General features: G+C 39.8%; 1 protein-coding gene across 1 annotated transcript in view; it reads right to left on the minus strand.

The window, feature by feature from the left end:
- Positions 1-19,938, minus strand: part of AIG1 (androgen induced 1) — a 123,682-nt gene that overhangs the window by 77,840 nt on the left and 25,904 nt on the right. The window contains exon 2 of the mRNA XM_041470119.1: positions 9,295-9,450. Coding sequence (XP_041326053.1) covers positions 9,295-9,450 — 156 coding nt within the window. The remainder of the gene's footprint in view (positions 1-9,294; positions 9,451-19,938) is intronic.

Here is a 19,938-nt window from a genome sequence, read left to right on the forward strand (position 1 = left end):
GGGGACATGCCATCTGTCCCTTAACCAAAGTCAGCCAATGGATGGAACAGGATCAGCCTAGCTGGTTGCAACCATCTGGAGCTACAGACGGCAAATGCTGCTTAGCAAAGCACTATCACAAGGCAGACATAAGGTAAAGGAAGTGCGCAAAACCAAACGTGTTACAGAACTAACCTGTCCCAGAGGATGACCTGATACGAGACTTAACACTACACCCTGGGGAAGATTCCTTCCAGTGTCTGAATGGTTCACCTTACTCTTCTTTACAATTAGTTCATTTGGATAAAATGAACTATAAAAATGAACTATTTTGATAAAAGGAATTATAATGAGGGCTTGCGACATAGTTACTTTGGCTGCTTCTGAATTTTTTTACTTTGATTAATGAGCAACTGTTGGTCTGGTACTTTTAAGTCCCCTCTACTATGCTTACATTTTGCCACTGGCAGACTTTTTATTTGGGCTGGGCTTTGTTAAAATCCCACATGATCACGTAGTGCCAGACCATGACACAACTGAGCTGCTTCTTTACACTGCCTCTTGTAAAATCCTGGACCTGCAGGTCTTATGCTTTTTTAATACCCAAGGCAGCACACAGGAGAAATGAGACAACATTCTCAGGAGGTTAAATAACAAACTTACATTCTCAAACTTTAGAAAATAAGGGCACTTGGCAAATTGTAAAGCAACATTCAATCAAAATCAAGCATTTCACAAGGCATTGGCTTAGTGAACTCCAAACCATCCAACTCTAAATTACTCAGATTTTGAGAAGAAGAAATGGGGGGAGGAAGAGAAAAAGATTAAAAATCATTGCTTGAATTTCAGTGTGATCTCAGCTACTGTGAAATCCTAACAGTGGGCTGTGACCACATGCCTATGCTTTATCTGCCCTGGTCTCTCAGGGCATTCCCCTTTTGTTGGGGCTTTTGCTGTCCCAGTGGCTAATAGCCATTGTGGGTCTGGACTAGAGGCTTCAGGGCAGTGGGGGTGGAGCAGTGCACCTTTCCACCTATGCAGGACACACTCTGCCCATCCCTTTGGTTGTTTTAAGTACAGGACACCAAGGCTCAAAACAATGACTGAGACCAGAACAATGGGAAAAAGGATCTTCTTCATCCATGGTGGCAGTAGTGGGATTCTAACCCAGCAGAGAGAGAGAGAAAAATAAGAAGAGGAAAAAGAGGAAAGTGTACAAGAAACCATACAGTGGACAATTGCTACTTCAATAATCAAAAGTAGAAGTTCAGTCAGTATTGGGATTCCACCCTGTGCAAGCCATCATCCTTCATCCTGTGAGTACCAGAGACGGCAAGACAGATGCAAATCAGGATCTAGGGGAAAGAGTTCATGAAACCAGACTTTCGGCTGCAGTGATTGGAAGAGTTCAGCAGACTGGTTGGCAATTGTCTTTACCTTTGCTTGTGCTGCTTAAAACAGCATTTTCTTATTGGTGAGGTTCAGCATTTCGCATATTCCTTGCCCGTTTAGTAACAATTTATCAAGGATTAGACAGTTTTATAAAATAATTTTTGATACTTGCTGGACTTTGAAATTGAGCTCCAAAATGGCATAATGAGTCCAATTTAAGATTCTCTATTGCAATGCAATTGCATACCTCACCAAAAAATAGAAAACTTAAGGACAAGGAAATTTTCAACAGTTAGGCTGCCTTACATTTTAGAGATGATAATCTTACAAACCCAGATATCAATGTAACCCAAACACATTTCCTGTATTACCACCCTTATCCCTTCCACCTTTGTGGTTTCAGGGGGGCTCCCCAGAGGCCATATTACAGTCAATTATCTTATTACAATGCTAGAGATCCAAATGCCAGGATAAGGGGGAATATCAGGGTGTACCATGGGAAAGTTACATCAAGTGAAAGTTCTTAGTCTGGTTGCCTCAGGGGGGTTAAAGGTATAACAAACACTCGAGCCATTTCTATCTATTTGGCATATTTTTCTAGACAGGGTCCTGGGTTCAAACCAAATACCTTCCTAACTTACTAAACCCTTCACTGGTTTCCAAATCTGAAATCCTTTCTTCTGACATCTTGACCACTTAGGACTTCTTTGATAACAGCTGGAGAAAACTTTCCAGCTGCCCCCTCAGTCTCTGCCAACCCCCTTCTCTGTACGATCACGCTTCATACATCGCTTTCCACTAGTACATGTGGTTCCTCTGGCATCAAACTACACTTCTTTCTCAGTTCAAAGTAGTTTTATACCTTGTTCTGAGGAGGTAGGAAGGGGTATACAAATCTGATTTCATAATCATATGAAATCCTGCTGAGTTTCCAAGATAAATTCAGGAAGGAATCTTTTCCACCTGCTGTGGCAACCAGAGAGGAGACACAAACAGCCCGAAACAATGCTTGTGACATTTATACACATACTGCAAAACTACTGAGGCAAAACAGATACGAATATAAATATCACAAAACATATTAAGATAAAAACATGTACAAACAATCACTGCAGCAAAGAACTGTGTAAATCTTCAGTCCTGTTGCCGCTTCATCTTCTCACAGTTACATCTTTGCATGCAATGCTTGTAGAAGGAGAGGCAAAAGAAAACTCAGTCCTACTTGGACCAGTTTTAAAAAGAAGGAATTATCCATCTGCTGTTAATTTTGTGTTCTCTGCCATGGGCATCTCTGGTCACCCATGCATGCATGTGCAGGGGGGTCTTAAAGACCAGCAGGACTTCCTTGATAGCTGGGAGGCCTACCAGTACTGGCTGACCAGGAGAATCTAGGGGGTTCCAGGGATCATCAGTCCTTTTGTTTCTGGAAGGTGTGGTAGAGACAAAATGCTGTAAGTCATGGACATCCACTTACTCTCCATGGGTCACTGACTTTGGTCATAGTGTCCCACAGTTGAGGTGCCTTTCGATCCTGAGGCTCAAAAACCATTTTAGGAGACCATTTGTCCTTTCTACTATCCCACTGGCTTGTGGATGTGGTGTAGGGGGCGTGGAACACCCACGGTACCCCTTCAGTTTTTGCCTGTTCCTGGACTACTCCTGCTGTGAAGTGACTGCCATTATCTGATTGCATTGATTTTGGTTTAGGAAGGAAACTGAATCATAATTTTAATCCTTTTACAGTACTTTCCCCTGTAGACCATGCCACTGCTTTAGCCTGCACCTAACTTGACACTATTTGAACGCCTATCAGCACATATTATTTTGTTCCCAATTTGTTAAAAGGACCAATGAAGTCTACCTGCCAAATTTCCCACAACTCCTTTCCCATCCTTAGGTGCAGGGTGGAAATGTGCAGGGGGTGTTTCTCCAGTCTGGGTGCAGCACTCGCTGCAGACAGAAATTACTGTTTCACAAGCCCTTTGGGTGACAGGCCATCCTCCACATACCACCTCTCTTAAGAGGTCTTTCATCCCAGAGTGGCCATGCTTCACATGCAGCCATTCCAATAAATATCTCCATTTCTCTTCTTATTCTGCTTCCTTTTCCTCAGCTAAGACAGCCAACTGAGTGACAGTCTACTTGGTCATTTAAGATGTGAGCTGGATGATCCCTGCTCTGATGGGGTGCTACCCATCCAACTGATACCATTTTGGATCTTGCACTTTTCAGAATTTCTCCCCATTTCTCTTTCTGTCATACCAGCAGTCTTTATACGTGTATGTGCCAGTGGCTAATAGCCAGTCTGGGTCTGGATTAGAGGCTTCAGGGGGTATGGTATCATCCCACCTATGCAGGACTTGCCCTGCCCCTCTTCCACCCTTCCTTTAGTTGTTCTGGGCCAGTACTCATTTTCTCCGGTCTCTCACACCTATGTAAGCTTCCAACAGAACTCCAGCTCTTGTGCTCGTGTTGCCTTCCTTGTGGCATAATTCATCACTCTTGTGGAGACAGACATTGTACTATACTCACATGCCAGGCTGAACAGCCTGCTCATATGAAACAAAAATTTCAGAGAGCCCAATACTTTATTTCCTTTGTTCCTAAGGCAAAATGGCACAAATATTACCCTTCCATTTCCTCTATAGACACACTCAAGGCTTTGAATTCCAGGAAGAAAACAGGCACCAGAAATTGTTTTTCACATTTCTTTGCACAGGAGCCTCCTAAGATTGACAGATTTGCAAAAATACTACTGGGTTAAACATAAAATTAAGCAATGTATAGAACAGAAAAGCCCCTCATTTGTGGCTTATCCTATCTAGAATCTGTAATGATTCTATCTGTCTGTAATGATTATCTATCTAGGGTGCAATCATTACAGACCAAAGGAACCTCAGACTTGCCAGAAGACCTTGGAATCTGGAAATATGGAAGAGCTCACTTATTACAGGCATCTGAAAGACTACGGAACAAATACACAGCAGCAGGAAAAAAAAATAAGGCTGAAAACAAACTGCAGTCTTCCCACTTAAGGAGGTATTCCTTGAGTGTTTTTCCTCTGTCTGAAGCTTCAGAGGACACAAGCACAGCATGTGGCTCTGTCAAGGGAAAAGTTTTAAAGGACAAGTTGGGAAATGGACGGTTATTCAAAAGAGAAATCAAGTGGCTTTGTCAAAACACTACAAATGGAAGCAAAGAGAAACTAAGAAAGTAAAGCCAACAAAAAGAATTGTACAATTTGCACTTTTACGTGAGTCCAACCAAGAAATGTTATGCAAACGAAGAATGAACCCAGTGGAACTTTATTTTCCTACACTATGTGTTTTTGGTTTTGGCTGGGCTGCACAGTTCAGTCATTTCCTGGATGGCTAATGACAAAGAAAAAAAACCCAACCCTTGTGATCCTGACTCAATTTGTTTTACGTACAGTTAAAGGTAATCTTTCTGCCTATCTCCCAAGATGCTTGTGGTTAAGTGTGAGTATAAATATGTTGTTTGTGAACTTCTTTGACAGTTAGAGGTATTACATCTAGAAGAAAAGTGGTGTTAAAGGCAGACCACAGTAGGTACAACTTGGCATGGTACTGTCTTTAGGTGGGATCAAGAGCTAGCACAATACGCCAAAGGGATTTGAAAAGCGTCAGTGACAGGAATCACAAGGAGTGGGGGAAAAAATCCCAGGGAAAACCCCTCTCAGAGAATAGACTTCAGGGGGCAATTGTACCACTACTCGCTAATTATCCCATCACCAGTCATCCTGTCACAACAGATGAGGGTAAAATCTAGAAGAGAGATTTTTGCATGGTTGAGTTAGTTATGGAAATAAAATTATGCTTATAGTCTGATCAAGCAACAACGCAACTAGGAAACTGCAGCAAATGCCTACACATCTTTTCTTGGCATAAGATCACAGATCAGCATAACTGATGATCTACAGAAGGGTGATCAGCTTTCCTTTTGACTCTGCTATACAGAGAAACATGAAATAAGAAAGCATTCCTAATTTTCTCTCCTTTGTATCACAGGTTTTCAAACCCACAAAAGTGCAACAGAAAAAAATGAGGTAATTCTGGTCAGTTTAGACTCAGATTCAAACATAGCTATTGATGCTACATGATATAAAATGTCTGTGGTAGAGTTTGTGATTTTCTAGGCAGCAATCTCTCTTTTGATATGTAACAAGATCAATTTTTTTCCTTCCTATTATTATTAAACACAGTCTTAAACAACCAGAAATGCATGATTTATCTCTCCTTTCTTTTGTTTAGTACATATTACAAGAAACATATTGATAAAACCAAAACACTAATTAACCATAGAAACATGGCAACTTAATGATTCATGTCAAACAAATAGAAAAAAAGCAGGAATAAGCTAAACCATTGGTGTAATGTCTGACTTTTAAGCATGTCTCACATCACTCTAGCAATGTAAATTACTCTCAATATATATCTCCTCCACACAGATAAAGGGATGGCAAGTCCAAGTAATTATAGATGAAAATTGGTAATGAAGTTCTAAAATGCCTATGCAAGCAATTTTCTTCAGTGGATGGTTCCTAATCTCTTAGGCATTTGAATAGTACTGCAGGCTTATAATGAACTAAAAATAAGGCTAGGAAGTGTTGCCCACAGGCTTTTTTTTTTGTCTTGTGGCCTAAGACTTTACTGCATAGAAAAATAATCTATTGATTTCTGATTTGATTCTCTGAAGAGTCATGTTAAAAAGAGCAACAATAGGTAAATAGTAGCCATTATGTCCTTAGAAGAGGTTCATGTTTATTTCTTAACATTCCTGTGAAATATAGGTTGGCAATTCAGTTTTATCAGAGCCCCTGAAGACACACAATGCATATCACAACACTGGACAGATGTGATTTGCTGCAGAGATTTTTCAGGTTTTTATTTGTTTGCAAGATTTGATTTGTTGTGAAGCCACAAAAGGAGATTATTTACCCTTGGGCCGTTCTTCCCCTCCTTTGGAAGGTGGGAAGAATCTGGTGGTCAGACTTCCCAGATGGTTTGTATGTTTAGTTTTTCAGGAAGTCTTAAAAATGAAGAACTTTGTTACATTTTTTTTTTCTCACATCACTGTTTAACTTGGGAGTGGATATCCCTTTTCTCATCTGTTTTTTCAGAACAAGTCATCTCAAGGGCTCCAGTAAGCAGGAAATACAGAAAAAAATGTGGTGAATTGCTCTTGAAAAGCTGCAGTTATTAGGCTTTAAAATGTTCCCCTAGTATTTCCATTATTGCCTAAACATGCCCTGTGTAAAACACTGAGCAATAAAAATAATTTAGATGTTAAGGTAACTGACAAGTACTTAAGCATGACCACTACTGTTACATTAGAAACCCAAATAAGATTTTATTCACATCTGCCCAATTTTTATATGTGAAGGTTCCCTTGTGTCACTACTGGAAACCACTGAGAAGCTCCATGGAGAGCTAGGTGGGTGAGTCTCAAGGAAAGAAAGTTTGCATTTACAATTATTTTCTTTTTCTTTTCTCCTTTTTTTTTTTTTTTTTTTTTTGCTGCAGTGAGGAAGCTGTTAAAAGAATATGAGAAACAAGGGAACTTTTAACTTTTTTTCTGCAGACACTCCGGTGTTTAATAACTTCCTTCTTACGAGAACCTCCATCATAGCAAAATTTCACTATTTCTTCTACATAAATAGCTCTTCAGACAACATCTGCATTAGATGTTGGTTACTTTTGGGCCCTGCACTCTTCCTATCTGTATTCCCACCAAAGCAGAGCCTGCAGTGCCTAGCAGTCTCTCAGGCACTGGCCAGACTTTGGCAAGTGGTAACTGCAGTGTGGTGAGATCTCTGCTGCTGGTGAGGATCAGGTTTCAGGAAGGAGCTGAGAGCAGTGTGAAGTTACGAGGTGCTGCTGTTTGTCTCCCAGTAGCCAGGAGAAGAAATGACAACAAAAGCAACCTTTTTAGGATTTCTTAGTAAGAGGTAAAGTAGTAAACAATTGTTCCCCCTCGCCACACAAAGGTCACACTTGGAAATGGAGCATATCTGTACAATGAGCATGGCCATTCCTTACGATGTTTGTTTAAGACACAAGTTGTTCTTGTATGAAGCCCTTGGGAAAGCAGCTAACTCAGGTATGTGACATATCTCTTGGGAACTGCTAATTTGTAAATGTTGCAACAACACCTGTAGTGCGGGCAGTGGCTAACTGGGAGTCTTCATGTTCTGGTGGCAAGAGAAACATCGCCTGAAAAGAAAACCTCAGAACTGCCAAGACAAAGTGAAGCTGAAATTCTCCAAGGCCTTGAGAAGTTTCAAGGTCAGGAGCATTGCAGGAGTGGAGGAGTATACAGGCAACAATATGGAACTAAAACAGTGTCAGGAAAGAATCCCTGAATCCTGAGAGGCGTGAGAGACCCAGGGAGAGTGTGCTTTGATGCATGTGAAGGAGTGCACTTCTAGAGTGAAAAAGGCACTTAAAATATTTAAACACAGACAAATAGTGTGAAATTGTTCTCCTTTTTCACTTCTACTATCAACACAGTAGGAAAAGCATCTGTTGCTACTCACAATCACAACTACTTCTAGCCCCCCATCTCCCTTAAAAATACAAATGCAACATAAATCTCTGCACCTATAAAATGCATATTTGCAAACTTGTATATCCACAGATTTTCTACTAGCTGTATTACCTGATCCAATCTCCTCTACCATTGCTGGAAAACTGCAGTCTGCTACCCCAACATGAATTGTGGCAGCTCCAAAAAGGCGGCCCAGCAAGTACAATAAGGGAAGGCTACCAGCTGGGTTTTTATTAAAGAAGTACCTGCAGTGTTTCACATATGCTTTGCTTTTTGTAACTTTGCAAAGGCATTCTGTGTTTCTTCACGTATTGTGAAATTCCACATAAATGGTGAAATGAAATTCTAATGAAGCATCGCTGAATATATGAAATTACAAGTGATAGATTGATATGTTAGCTGCTGTTAACTGACAGAAAGTGATCAGCTGTTGTGAAAGTACAGCTTTAAAGACCTCATACAGCTTTTCATACAGTCCATGAAAAAAAATCTGCTTCTAGTAAATTTATTTTGAACTACTGTACAATGAAATAAGAAAAAAAGAATTAAAGTTTGATCCTAAATTACAATAAAAGAAATAACTTTAATGAAATGTTCACACATTTTTGCATTGCAACCTAAGTTTGGAACTAGACTGACATAGATGACACTTCCATGTAAAAACTCATAAATTTTTGGATTTTTAGCAGCTTTATTAGCTATGTAAAGACACTGAACACTTCTTGCCATTGAAAGCGACGTGCAATGTCCCAGTGAAGCAAGAGCTGAACCAAAGAATACTTTCCTTTTGAAAAAAGACATGTCAACCCCACATTTTCACATACTTTCCATGTCCTTTTTAACATTACTAACAAAACCCCTTTTTTTCTACCTCAATTATTCTGCCAGCTCTGAATCCCCTGTGGAATTAACAAGAAGCAACCTGGACTTTTGCTTCTCTTCTTGCCCATGTCAAAATGTCTTATAGCCCAGATTCCCTCAGGTCATTATGGAGTAAAACATGCCACAGTCAGCACTTTCACTGCTCCTGATGATGACATGTGGAGCAGAAAAAGTCTAAATTGAATCTCAAGATGCTGCTGGTACAATACACATATAAAATTACTTGTACAATCAAGTTCCTATTGTAACACGGCTTTTTAAAAATGAACCAAAAATTATTTCAGCAACACACTGTATATTCTGTTCCCTTACACCTGTGAAAAACAAGAGGGTAGAAAAATCATCTCTCCCATTTTTCCCTTTCTGTGTAGTCTTTTGTGTAATGATGGGAAAACCTTTCAGGAAGAAAACATTCAGTAAGTAACACTGTTCACCCAGTTTGCAAAGACATGCACAAATTAACACCGTACTTACCACTCCCACAGGGAAAGCCAGAACAGCCATCATCCAGTCCCGGAGGGAAATGAGTTTTTTCAGCTGCCGCTCTTGCTCTTGACTGTCATTCCCTCTAGTGAGAAGACTGGACAGGTCAGTCAAGACACAAATCCCAAAGAAGACAGCCTGGATAACCTGCACAGAAGGGAAACACACTCTTGAACACATCTTAATCTTTCTGTGTTCCTTCTCCCATTTCTTCTTCTCTTGAACAGAGAAGACCAGCCCTTCAGCAGAGAGCAGGTCAGACACAGGCATGCATGAGGAATATTGCCACAGAATTGACATGGGGAGTGGGAATACATTAGTCCCTTAAATATGGGTAGAATTTATTCACATAAAAGCCACATGTGCTTCAAAGTCCTGCATGCACCCTGCTCCTAATACATAGGGGGAATGCATGTGAGTGGAAGGACCATTCCAGAGGTGGCTTTCCACCCTCACCTCAGATATGTGCCACCTGCTGGACTGAACTGCAGCCACCCCTTCCTCTGTCACTCCATACAGCTCATCCCCAAAGCAATTGCCTCTGAGGCAGAAAAGTGAGGAATGCTCCCTGTGAGAAGAAGGGAAAGAAACAGAAATGACCTTTGTGACAGGAGGTCTGTTTTGGAGATTCTGCCTGCCCCAGACACTCCACCTAAAGGTGAAGGAAGTGCCTGAGACCTCCTGACAGACACAGTACATGTCCCAGGTGTCAGCAAATCTATCTCTACTTCATCTCAGGTAGTGAATGATAGAACGAAAAAGCTGCAGGAGTTATTCACTTTTTTCACTGATGGCAAAATGTCATTTATCTATCTTTACCTTTTTTGCATTTACGTATTTGTGTGCAATATAAGATTATCTGTTATATTAAATTGTTTAGTTTAATCACCTGAACCCACTGATTTGGTTCATACTTGACTCAATCTTAATGTGATCACTGAGTTTTTCTCCCTTAATTAGCTTAGTAAAACTGTAATAAGTTAGCTCAGGAATGCTCTTGCCTGAGGACTTGCACATCCTTTCTAGTACAGTTCAGAGGAAGTGCATGCAGCTTGTTTACTCCCCAAACTGGAAGCCCGGGTCACAAACCCACACACAGCAGGTCATTTCAGGTAAAAAATTAAGAAAAACATGGGCTTGGTTCCCAAATTAGACCATGATTAGTCAAAAAACATAAACACACATATGCTTAGAATTCATACTTCATGTATTTTAAAGCAAGCATGGAGTCCTAATTTAGAAGTCTTACTGTAAACTAAGTGTTCCACTGACTAGGAGTCTCTGACCAAGCAGAAGACTACCCATAGGAAATAAGAATAGCATATACCTAGATGCTGCAAAATACAGTTATCTGCATACATCTTTGCAGAATTTACACTACATAAGGCAAGACGGGCAGGCAGGAAGGAAGGATGAACAGAGAGAAATACCAAACAGATGTTGGCTACCAGGAAGAAATCCAGAGATATGTAATGATTGGATGGAATAAAGTACACTTCCTTCCTCAACAATCTTTGTAGGACCCAAACACTTGTAAATTCTGGCTGTAAAGCTGTGAATGACAAACACTCAAATGGCCCCTGGATCTGCTTGCAATTCTGTTGCCATTGCTTTCTCCTCTCCAGGCTGTAGCTACACAGAATTTGCTTGATAAATAGATGAAGCAACATTACAAAACATTCCCTGAAGCCCTGAGATGTGACAGACTACTAGGGCTAGAGCTGTATATTGCACTAGAAAAAGGTATTACTATTTCAAATGACTGCTTGGAAAAGTTACAATCTTCTACTTAATTTTTGAAAAGCCTTTTAAATGTAAGTTGGGGCTTCTTGGAGCTACAAAGAACTCCTAATGCACTTTTTCATATTATTTGTTTGAAACAAGCACTTAGTTGAAAAAAAATCTTCCCATACTCAGCCCTGTTTTCCACCAAACAGATGGCCTATTTGGAGAGCTGAAATAGAAGAACTAATTATGCATTTCTTGACTTATGAGGAGATAGGATACCATCTACTATTCATTCAATAGTGTGAATGCCAAACAAGACAGAGATGGGGAAAAAAGTATACCTAACAGTAATGAGATCAATCTGGGTATTAAAAAGTTTAGGCTGAGTACCAGGAAATATTTCCTAACAGTTAGCTCCGTCAGACCATGAAATAGTTTCTCAGAGGAAGTGGTGGAAGCCTCATGGCTTGAGTCACTCAAACCGATATTGGACAAAACACTCAATAATGTACTGCAGGGAACAGTATTATGCTGGCAGGGCTTGGAAGAGTGACTAATGGATTGTTTGCAGCTCTAACTACAATTCCCTGAAATGGTCCCTCTCCAAAGAAACACAGACTCAAACAATCACACACCCACTTTCCAAGGGAATTGAGATTGTACATCCACTAATCAATCACAAACTGAGCAACTTCTCTCCCTATTATCCTGTTATGAACACAGAGCTTCAAGAGAAAATGTAATGATATCATTGGGAATGAAATCCCAATTAGGAGTGACAACTCCTGAAGGGAAATACCCAAAGATTTCAGAGGGTAGGTATGAAGCAGAGTACTCTACAAAAACATTAACAAATAAAAATCCATATAGGAAAGAGAAAATTACATCTTTATTGAGAACATTCAGAGCCAATGAAAAAATGGTACAGTGTTCAGGGAGGAACATTTACAGCTTAGTCATACAAATAATGTACATACATTCACTCCATTCATTCTACTTCCTTTCCTTTCTAGAATGCACAAGAAAACTCTTCTGACACCTATCAACACCTGGGATTAGAGTTAGGACTTCCAGAGCTGCATGAGCCTCAGCAACATTAATTAAACAGAATCAGTAATGATTTACATCCTTTGTGGGTCTGGCATAGGAAAAGCACAGCATGCAGCTACTGGTGGCTTTTGGTACGAAACAAACTTTTTAAGCCCATGCTCCTCAGTGTGAACAGTGTCTAACAGATGTGAAAAATTCACAGCAAGGAAACAGAAACTCCCTCCAAACAATGTTCTCCAAGGTGCCCTGGTGTTACCTTAGATTTCAAAAGAGAGACCTTATTTTGAAAATTTGCAGGTGGTAAATCTATACATGAAATATCCTCAAGCTGTTAAACAGCTGACTTTTTTTTCACTTGGAAATGTAAGAACGGCATTTCAGAGAAAATACTTTCCAGTTTTGCCTCTAACTAGAGCTTGAAGGAAAAGAGTGATTTAGAAAATGGCAAATTTGACAGAAAACAGACAGAGCTTCCCTATACCATGTAACAGTATAGACACAATCAGAAACTTATGAGCAGAGTATGCAATCCCAAGAAAATAAGTGAACAGGTATAAAATACTGACTGCTGATCCTTTTTCTCCTAGAAGCTTAAAGGGGCCACTGCCACTAGAGTTGTTACTACAGTACCTTTAAACTATGATAATGTAATGACAAGTAATAACAATGGCCACGTAAAGGATGTCAGCAAACAAAACTCAGAGCAGAGAAAACACTTGCTAAGTTGCTGTAGGAGAAAAACAGCTATAAACATAAGATGAAACCAAGCAGCACCGAAACCTTCTCAAACACTGAGATATGTTGAACTACACAGAATAAACTAATTGTATGTGTCTATCTAGTACAAGAAAATAAAAAACTTGCTTCAGTAGGACAGTTTTTTCACAAGGACTGCAGCTAATGACCTCCTCGTACTACCCCTAATTTAACTTTTTAAGAGTCAAACAGAAAACTTATTTCCTCATAAACCAGAGCATGGAGACTTCCTTCTCTCCCATGCCATGAAACTCCATGGTGTGGACAAGATCTCTTGAGATGATGAAAATTCTGTTACTAGTCTCACCAAGGCAGAAAATCCCCCATTAAATTCACTGAATCTGGAATTTTATTCTCTTTCAAGTTCACTCTCATAATCAGAAGCACTCCTTAAAGCTCAGGGCAGAACTGGAAAAGTCTCTGCAAGCACTAATACCATTCAAGGGTAATTATTCCTCTACCTACCTGTGATTACCATTTTCGAGATTAACACCACTTACTTCATGTGACCCTCTATGAAATAGGCTGGCAAACAGACAGCACTGCCAGAATAAAACATGGGAGCAACACTCACAAAATCCACAAGAAATAACAAGAAAAAAGCACTAAGTAACCAAACGTAACCCACATGATAGGATGACTAATTCACAGAAGGGTGTCAGGGAAGCCTTATTGATCCATGGGGGCAGGGAGTGGCAGGGGGGTAGTCAGGGCCTATCCCATCCTCAGCCAGTGGCACAGGGTCAGTCCCAGCCTCAGGGCATCAGGCACTCCCCTGGGGACAGGCCACCAGCTCGCAGGTGAGGGGGCAGACATAACCTGGCCCATCAAACCACTCAGGCTTGAGACACATGTTGTATTTCCACAAGAAGACGGAAGTTCAGCTCTGCCAACATGCAAAATCAAATTGCTGAAAGTTGTAATTTCTCTTGTATTTCAGATTTTACAGTCTGTCATATAAAGAACATGGTCTGATTTTCCTCTTCAAACAATGGAAAATTATTTATAACCTTGGAGTATCTATTACTGCCCACCACCACCTTAGTTTTAATTTCTCCAGCCTCTAGATATCATCACTTGCTGTAACAAATGTACCATGCTTCAGCAATTAAGATGACTGTTTCAAGTGGTGTTGAGTATTGGGCTGTTTGCAGGCATCTGTGGACAGCCTGCATCCTTAACAACAGCTCAGTTATCGGTAGTTGCAACATACAGAGGAAGTCCAGGATGAGAGATGGAGAATAACAAGGTATTTTTAACAGAAAATGCTTCAAATGAAGTGATGGGTTGTAGCTGCTTAATAAATGTTACTGTTCTTGATTGCATGGAACTTCTGATTGTTCTTGCCCATTGCCATTCCACCACTACTCACAGGCACACTGCTTTATTCTTCTCACTTCTCCCCTGCTCGCTGTATCTTTGTCAGTTATGATAGCAAGCAGAAGCTGGACAACATTACAACATGTAATCTTTGTATCAGAGACGCTACAGACTTCAGATAAGAAAAAGGCAGATCTTTGTGTCTACAGACAAATGAAAGAAAGGCATAAAGAAAAAAATGCAAGAACCAAGAGCCTTTAAAATACTAAAATACAGTGTAATACATCTAACCATTAACCTACAATTGATTAGGGTGCAAGAACCATGAAAAATCACTGTGCGCTACTCAGAATCATTATTTCTGTGCAAGGAATAGGGAAAAATACTTGTATTTCAAGGGTCAGAAATAAAAAATAAGCATCATCCCAGAAGATTCATTGACAGTAAGCTGAGGTAAACAGGCAGGCTTGTATCGCATCTTCTTCCATACGAGCTGCAAGAGCCATGGTTGTTTTAGGTTGCTTTGTTTCTTAAACAGGTTTCAACATCATAGGTCACTTCAACACAGAAATGGATGAGCCCCTGGCCCATCAAAAGCCAGTAGTCTCAGAAAACAAATACATCATACACAGAAGAAAAATAACAGACAAGGCAATGAAAATACAGTAAGTCAAAGGAACAGTTAATGCAAATGCCATCTATTTTACTTTGAGTTGTTTACTGGTTAGGAACCTAGAAATAAGTATTTCTCCTATCCCTTCTTTCTCTTTTACTTACAAAAATTACAAGTAAAAACTACACTAGTAAAACATGACACTTATATCAGAAGAGACATTAGAATCTCAGTAACTGGATAAAGGGACAGCCTTATAAAAGTCCAGCACTGTCCTCATCCAAGCTAATGACTCATATCTTCCTTCAGTGGGGGGACAGCTCTTCTACCCAGCATGTTGCACGTGAAAACTAGTCCTTAGTAGGAAATTTAACTTCATTTTCATGATTTAGTCATATGATATGAATCAGCTTATAAAACATGCCTAATCCCTTACTGTATTATGCAAATTCAGGGACTCCTTTAAATATAATCCTTTACATTCTACATAACCTCCTGTGGTCTCTTCTTTGAAGCCCACCAGCATTGTCCAAATATAACCAAGGATGGGGTTTTAAACCACTGAGATTATATAGATATACAAAAGAATAAAATCTACTAGGAAATGAATATGCGTGAAAGAAAAAATTGTTTGACTCTTGGGTCTAGTTTTTATAGATACCACACTGTTCAATTCCTAGTGCTTAAGCACCTATTATGAAGGTGTGGAATGGGGACCAAGCTGTGTAAGATAACAAGATCTTGTGTTTCCATGACAAGAGATGCCTTTTAAAATTATGCCTGTTGGAATACAAGATGTGTTTTAATCTGGACAGACAAAAAAAGCAACTCAACAGGCTCTTCCTTTCTCTTTTCATCTTCCCTCCACTTAGCACAGGAAAATCCCTTACTCTGTTACTCTTACTTGAAAGGTTAACTCAGACCCAGTTTTAGCATTATTCTTGACTCTCACATAAAGATTTCCAAAAATATGCAGTACAGTTCTTGGAGAATAATGTATTTGTGCTATCACAGTTTTAGAAGCAGTTTTTATAATACTTTATGTACTTCCGTAAGGACAAATATTCCTTACTACAGCAAACTAAACTGAAATTTAGTGCACTAGCAAAAGTACTTGGAAATGCTATATTCTTTGACAGCAACAGAAGCATCTTTATTCTTTTTATATGGGTGCAATACCACCAGCAAAAAATACAAAAAAAAAATCCATAGTGGACAACCGAAGAATTCATTTTAAAGTGCTACTCTGTCTCAGCTGAGTTGCATAGATGACATTTCTAACATGATCTCAGCATGACAGAGTGTATGCCATCTGGCTCAGAAGTGCTAACAGCCTGGAATCCACTGCCACGTATCGAATGAAGAGATGGAATGGACAATGTACTAAAGAAATATGAATAAAAATTTGAACAGATGATGAGAAAGTCCTACATTTTCTCAAATCTTTTGCAATTATATCAGCTGTGTCATTCCTCTCCAACACCATGTCAGTTTTGTTCTTAGATGTTCATATATCTTACTTTGATCTTGGCTAATACACTCAAAGAAGAATGAAGCTCATTGTTGCAGTTCTTAAGAAATTATTATTCTATTTTTATCTTTATCTTTTAATTGTTTTGACTAAACTAATTTTCTAATAATCCCCATCTTCTTCCTTGCTCTCTTACATTGTCTATAGAAAAGCTGCCATTACTACTTATTGTATCCTGCTTATAAGACAGTGTAATTTCATTAAATTTATATAATCCATTCAGCAAACATGTATAATACAGTTTATTCAGAATAGATTACGATTTTATTAAGTTATATATTTTATGTTTTTCTTTGGCAAAGCTTAATCTTATTAGAATTATACACTGCTCAGAAGGTTATGTCATTATTTTGGCATAAATGATCATTTTACACATTTTAGCATGATAGGTACACTCTCTTCAGCAGTGCCCTTGCAGTTAAGGCAGGAAAAGCAGCCCTCTAGACAATGTTTGGGATAGCTAGCTAAGAAGGTAAGACTTGTTCTACAGCTATCTGTGCTAAAATGAGCTTTAGGATAGGGTTTCCCATGGCTGGAAAGCCCCTAGCAGTTTGTAAATTAATTACCCTCAAAAGGAAACTACATTTTATTAAGTGCAAAACTTTATTTAAAAAATGGTTTGCTCAAAACCCCAGAAACTTCTGCATTGCACCGAATTTTTCATGTTTAGATATACACTTTGAATACTACTACAGGGAAGCAATTTTGACTGATCAAAGAGTAACCGATTTTGCTTTTAATTTCTTCCCTTTTTAATGAATAAGATAATAGCTGCCTTCTAAACTCCTGAATTTAGATAAGGCCATTACAAATGTATCTCAGCAACATGGGGACAGAGCTGGAAATGCAAATGAGAAAGTCACTATAATCTTCTGAGACACAGCAACCTCAGTGCTGCAGCTTAGGAAATAAAAGGTTTTAAAGGTCTGTTTCCTGAGCACTGTGAAAATAGTAATGAATGACTCCACACACCAATCCAGAAAGACAGGCTTTTACATGATATGCATCTAAGTTGGGCAATTCTCCTTCTCTCCAGGGAAGATAAGGGAAGGAGACACTGAGGGCTTTATCCCACTTCGTCATTCATCCAACAATACACAAATAAGTCAGTTGCAAACCCATATTGTGGAAAACAGCTCAAATCTCTGATCAAGCTCATCTTCAGCTTTTGCTTAAACTCCTCTTCCTTTGCACACTGCTGCAGTAGCTGAAGTATTATTTATGAATATACTTTTCCTGTCATAAGTTAAGTTATTACTAAGATAAGGATTTTCTGCAATTTAGACCACAGCAAAGGATGCTGCTATTCAAGCCCCACTTGAAAAAAAGACGGGACGTAATTTTGTACATTAATTATAAAGCATGTGGTTCAGTGAAAGGTGATCTAACATGTTACACCATCCTCATAAACAAGACTATTCTTTACACAGCAATTCAAGCAATGCAACACTGTTCTAAAGAGTTGCATTTTGGGAGAAAAAAAATTCTCATCATCTCACATCTCTAAAGAAACCATGGGAAAACCCCTGATATAAACTAACTGCATTTAAATTAAAAATACAAGTGGGGGTTAAGCGTTCACTAGGTGTGTGGCATTCCAACCACAGATGATAACACTTCCCTGCTTTCATTGTCTTTCTCATGAATCAATCTCAGAGGAAATGAAGGATTTGTTTCCTGATTGCTGTTGGGGAAAAGCAAGGCAGGGGGAAATGAGCTGGCCAAGGCAGCAAGGCACGCCAGGGGTGAACTCAGGTGCCTGACCCTAGGCAGTTCTCCAGGCATTGTATCAAGCTTATTTTCCATGCACCTAGACTCACTCTTATAGAAACAGCCATTTCCAATGCACACACATTTCATTCCCTCCAAATGCAGCCATACTACTGTATGTATGTACTAACAGTGTAAGTCCAAATATTTCTCCTCTTATGCAGCTTACAGTGATCAGAGTTTTCAAAGACCTTCTTTAGTGCACTGTGCCTTTAACAGTTAGATACTATAATTCTGACCAGCTGATCTATTTCTGCCAACAAACTAGAGTAGCCAAGGTCTCTAATACCTTTGGAAATCTTCTTGTCCATTATACCACTCCCACTTTCACTGCTCTTATATTTCATACAGCAAATATTGATTTTGAACAACAGCAGTGGTAAATATATATTTTTAATTTTTCCCCTTGTTTTGCTCTGTATCAGTAAGTTTGATGTGCTGCAACTTCAGTGTGGTGTACACTTGGCTTCTCAGCATCCCCGTAGGACAGGTCACAGAGTAGAAGAAGTACAACCACCTCATCTGCTACCTGGAGACTGTCTTTGGAAAGAATGGTCTGAAAAAGAAAACAGCATGGAACCGTATCTTGCCTTATATGCTCATGAACACAGACACAGCTCAAACCTCTCCCACTCTTTCTTACTGTAACCACCTTTAACTGTTTCTTGAGTTTCCAAGAAACCTTTCAGACTTATCTGTTTACTGTGCTTCTGGCTTACTCACTACTTTTCACTTCATTTGCAAAAGAAAAAAGATATTAACTATATGGAAGTTTATATTTACATCCCCTTACATATTAAGGGAAGCCACTTTACGATAACTACCTAATATCAAAGCAGGTTCCAAACCCATGAGATTTAGATATTCTCCATCAGCAATGAACGTATTTTTCAGTCAGTAAGCACTACAAGTTCAATAATAGGCTGCCCTTTCTTCTAGAAGAAACAGAATGCTCAAACACCACCTGTTGTAGCAGGTAAGAAAGTAGCAAATCACTCCAGTAAAGAGACCTTTGCTGAAGTGTGGTTCTGGTAACAGTGAGCACAGTGTTTTTGATTTTTCCATCGCAGGAAAAGCACTTTGTAGTAGCTTGTAAACATGGCAGCCTGGCATGAAAAAAAAAAAAAAAAAAAAAAGGCATCTGCACCTACCAAAGAACACAGCCTACTAGTCAGCCAAGCAGGACACACCAGGAAATGCCCAAGCATCAACTGGCCTCTGCAAAACCTCTTGGTCCTCCCAACACTCCAGCCTCCATGCACCAGGCTGGTACATGCACGTGCCCTCCGAGCTAGCAGAGTAGCTGTAATTGTAACGCAGCTGGGGACAAGGGCTGTGCCCCTGCACATGCTGGGCGTGCTGAGTCACCAGGAACTCCCAGGGCAGTCCCGGGAACTCCCCAGCCAGTTTCTGTACAGATGAGATAATTGATTGATAGCTACTGGAACCCGCCCCGGGCAGTCCCAGCTCCACCAGAGGTCTGAGGCATCCATAAAAGAACTCCACAGGCAGTCCCAGTACATGTTAACAAGATAATCAACTGCATGTCAGAGAATGGGGAGGCAGGGAGTTCCCACCAGCCCTGGGAACAACCCAGGCGTCTCCTGCTTTGCTCATACGAAGTAAATGGTGAACTAATGGACACTATTTATCTATTGAGATACGTATATCATTGAACCAGACAACTTTTTGCACACAGATGAGATGATTTTAACTAGAAACTCATCATGCATGCACTGGAGTGTTGACAAGGGGATGTAGGCCAGCTGGAGCAACCAGAGGCTGGGGGGTTCTCATCCAAACGAGCTGAAAATGCTGCTACAAGGATACTTGTGATGGAGACTCCCAACATCACCTGGTTAGAAAC

Source organism: Pyrgilauda ruficollis, unplaced genomic scaffold (genome assembly GCF_017590135.1).
Source record: "Pyrgilauda ruficollis isolate IOZ18807 unplaced genomic scaffold, ASM1759013v1 scaffold24, whole genome shotgun sequence".
Classification (NCBI taxonomy): domain Eukaryota; kingdom Metazoa; phylum Chordata; class Aves; order Passeriformes; family Passeridae; genus Pyrgilauda; species Pyrgilauda ruficollis.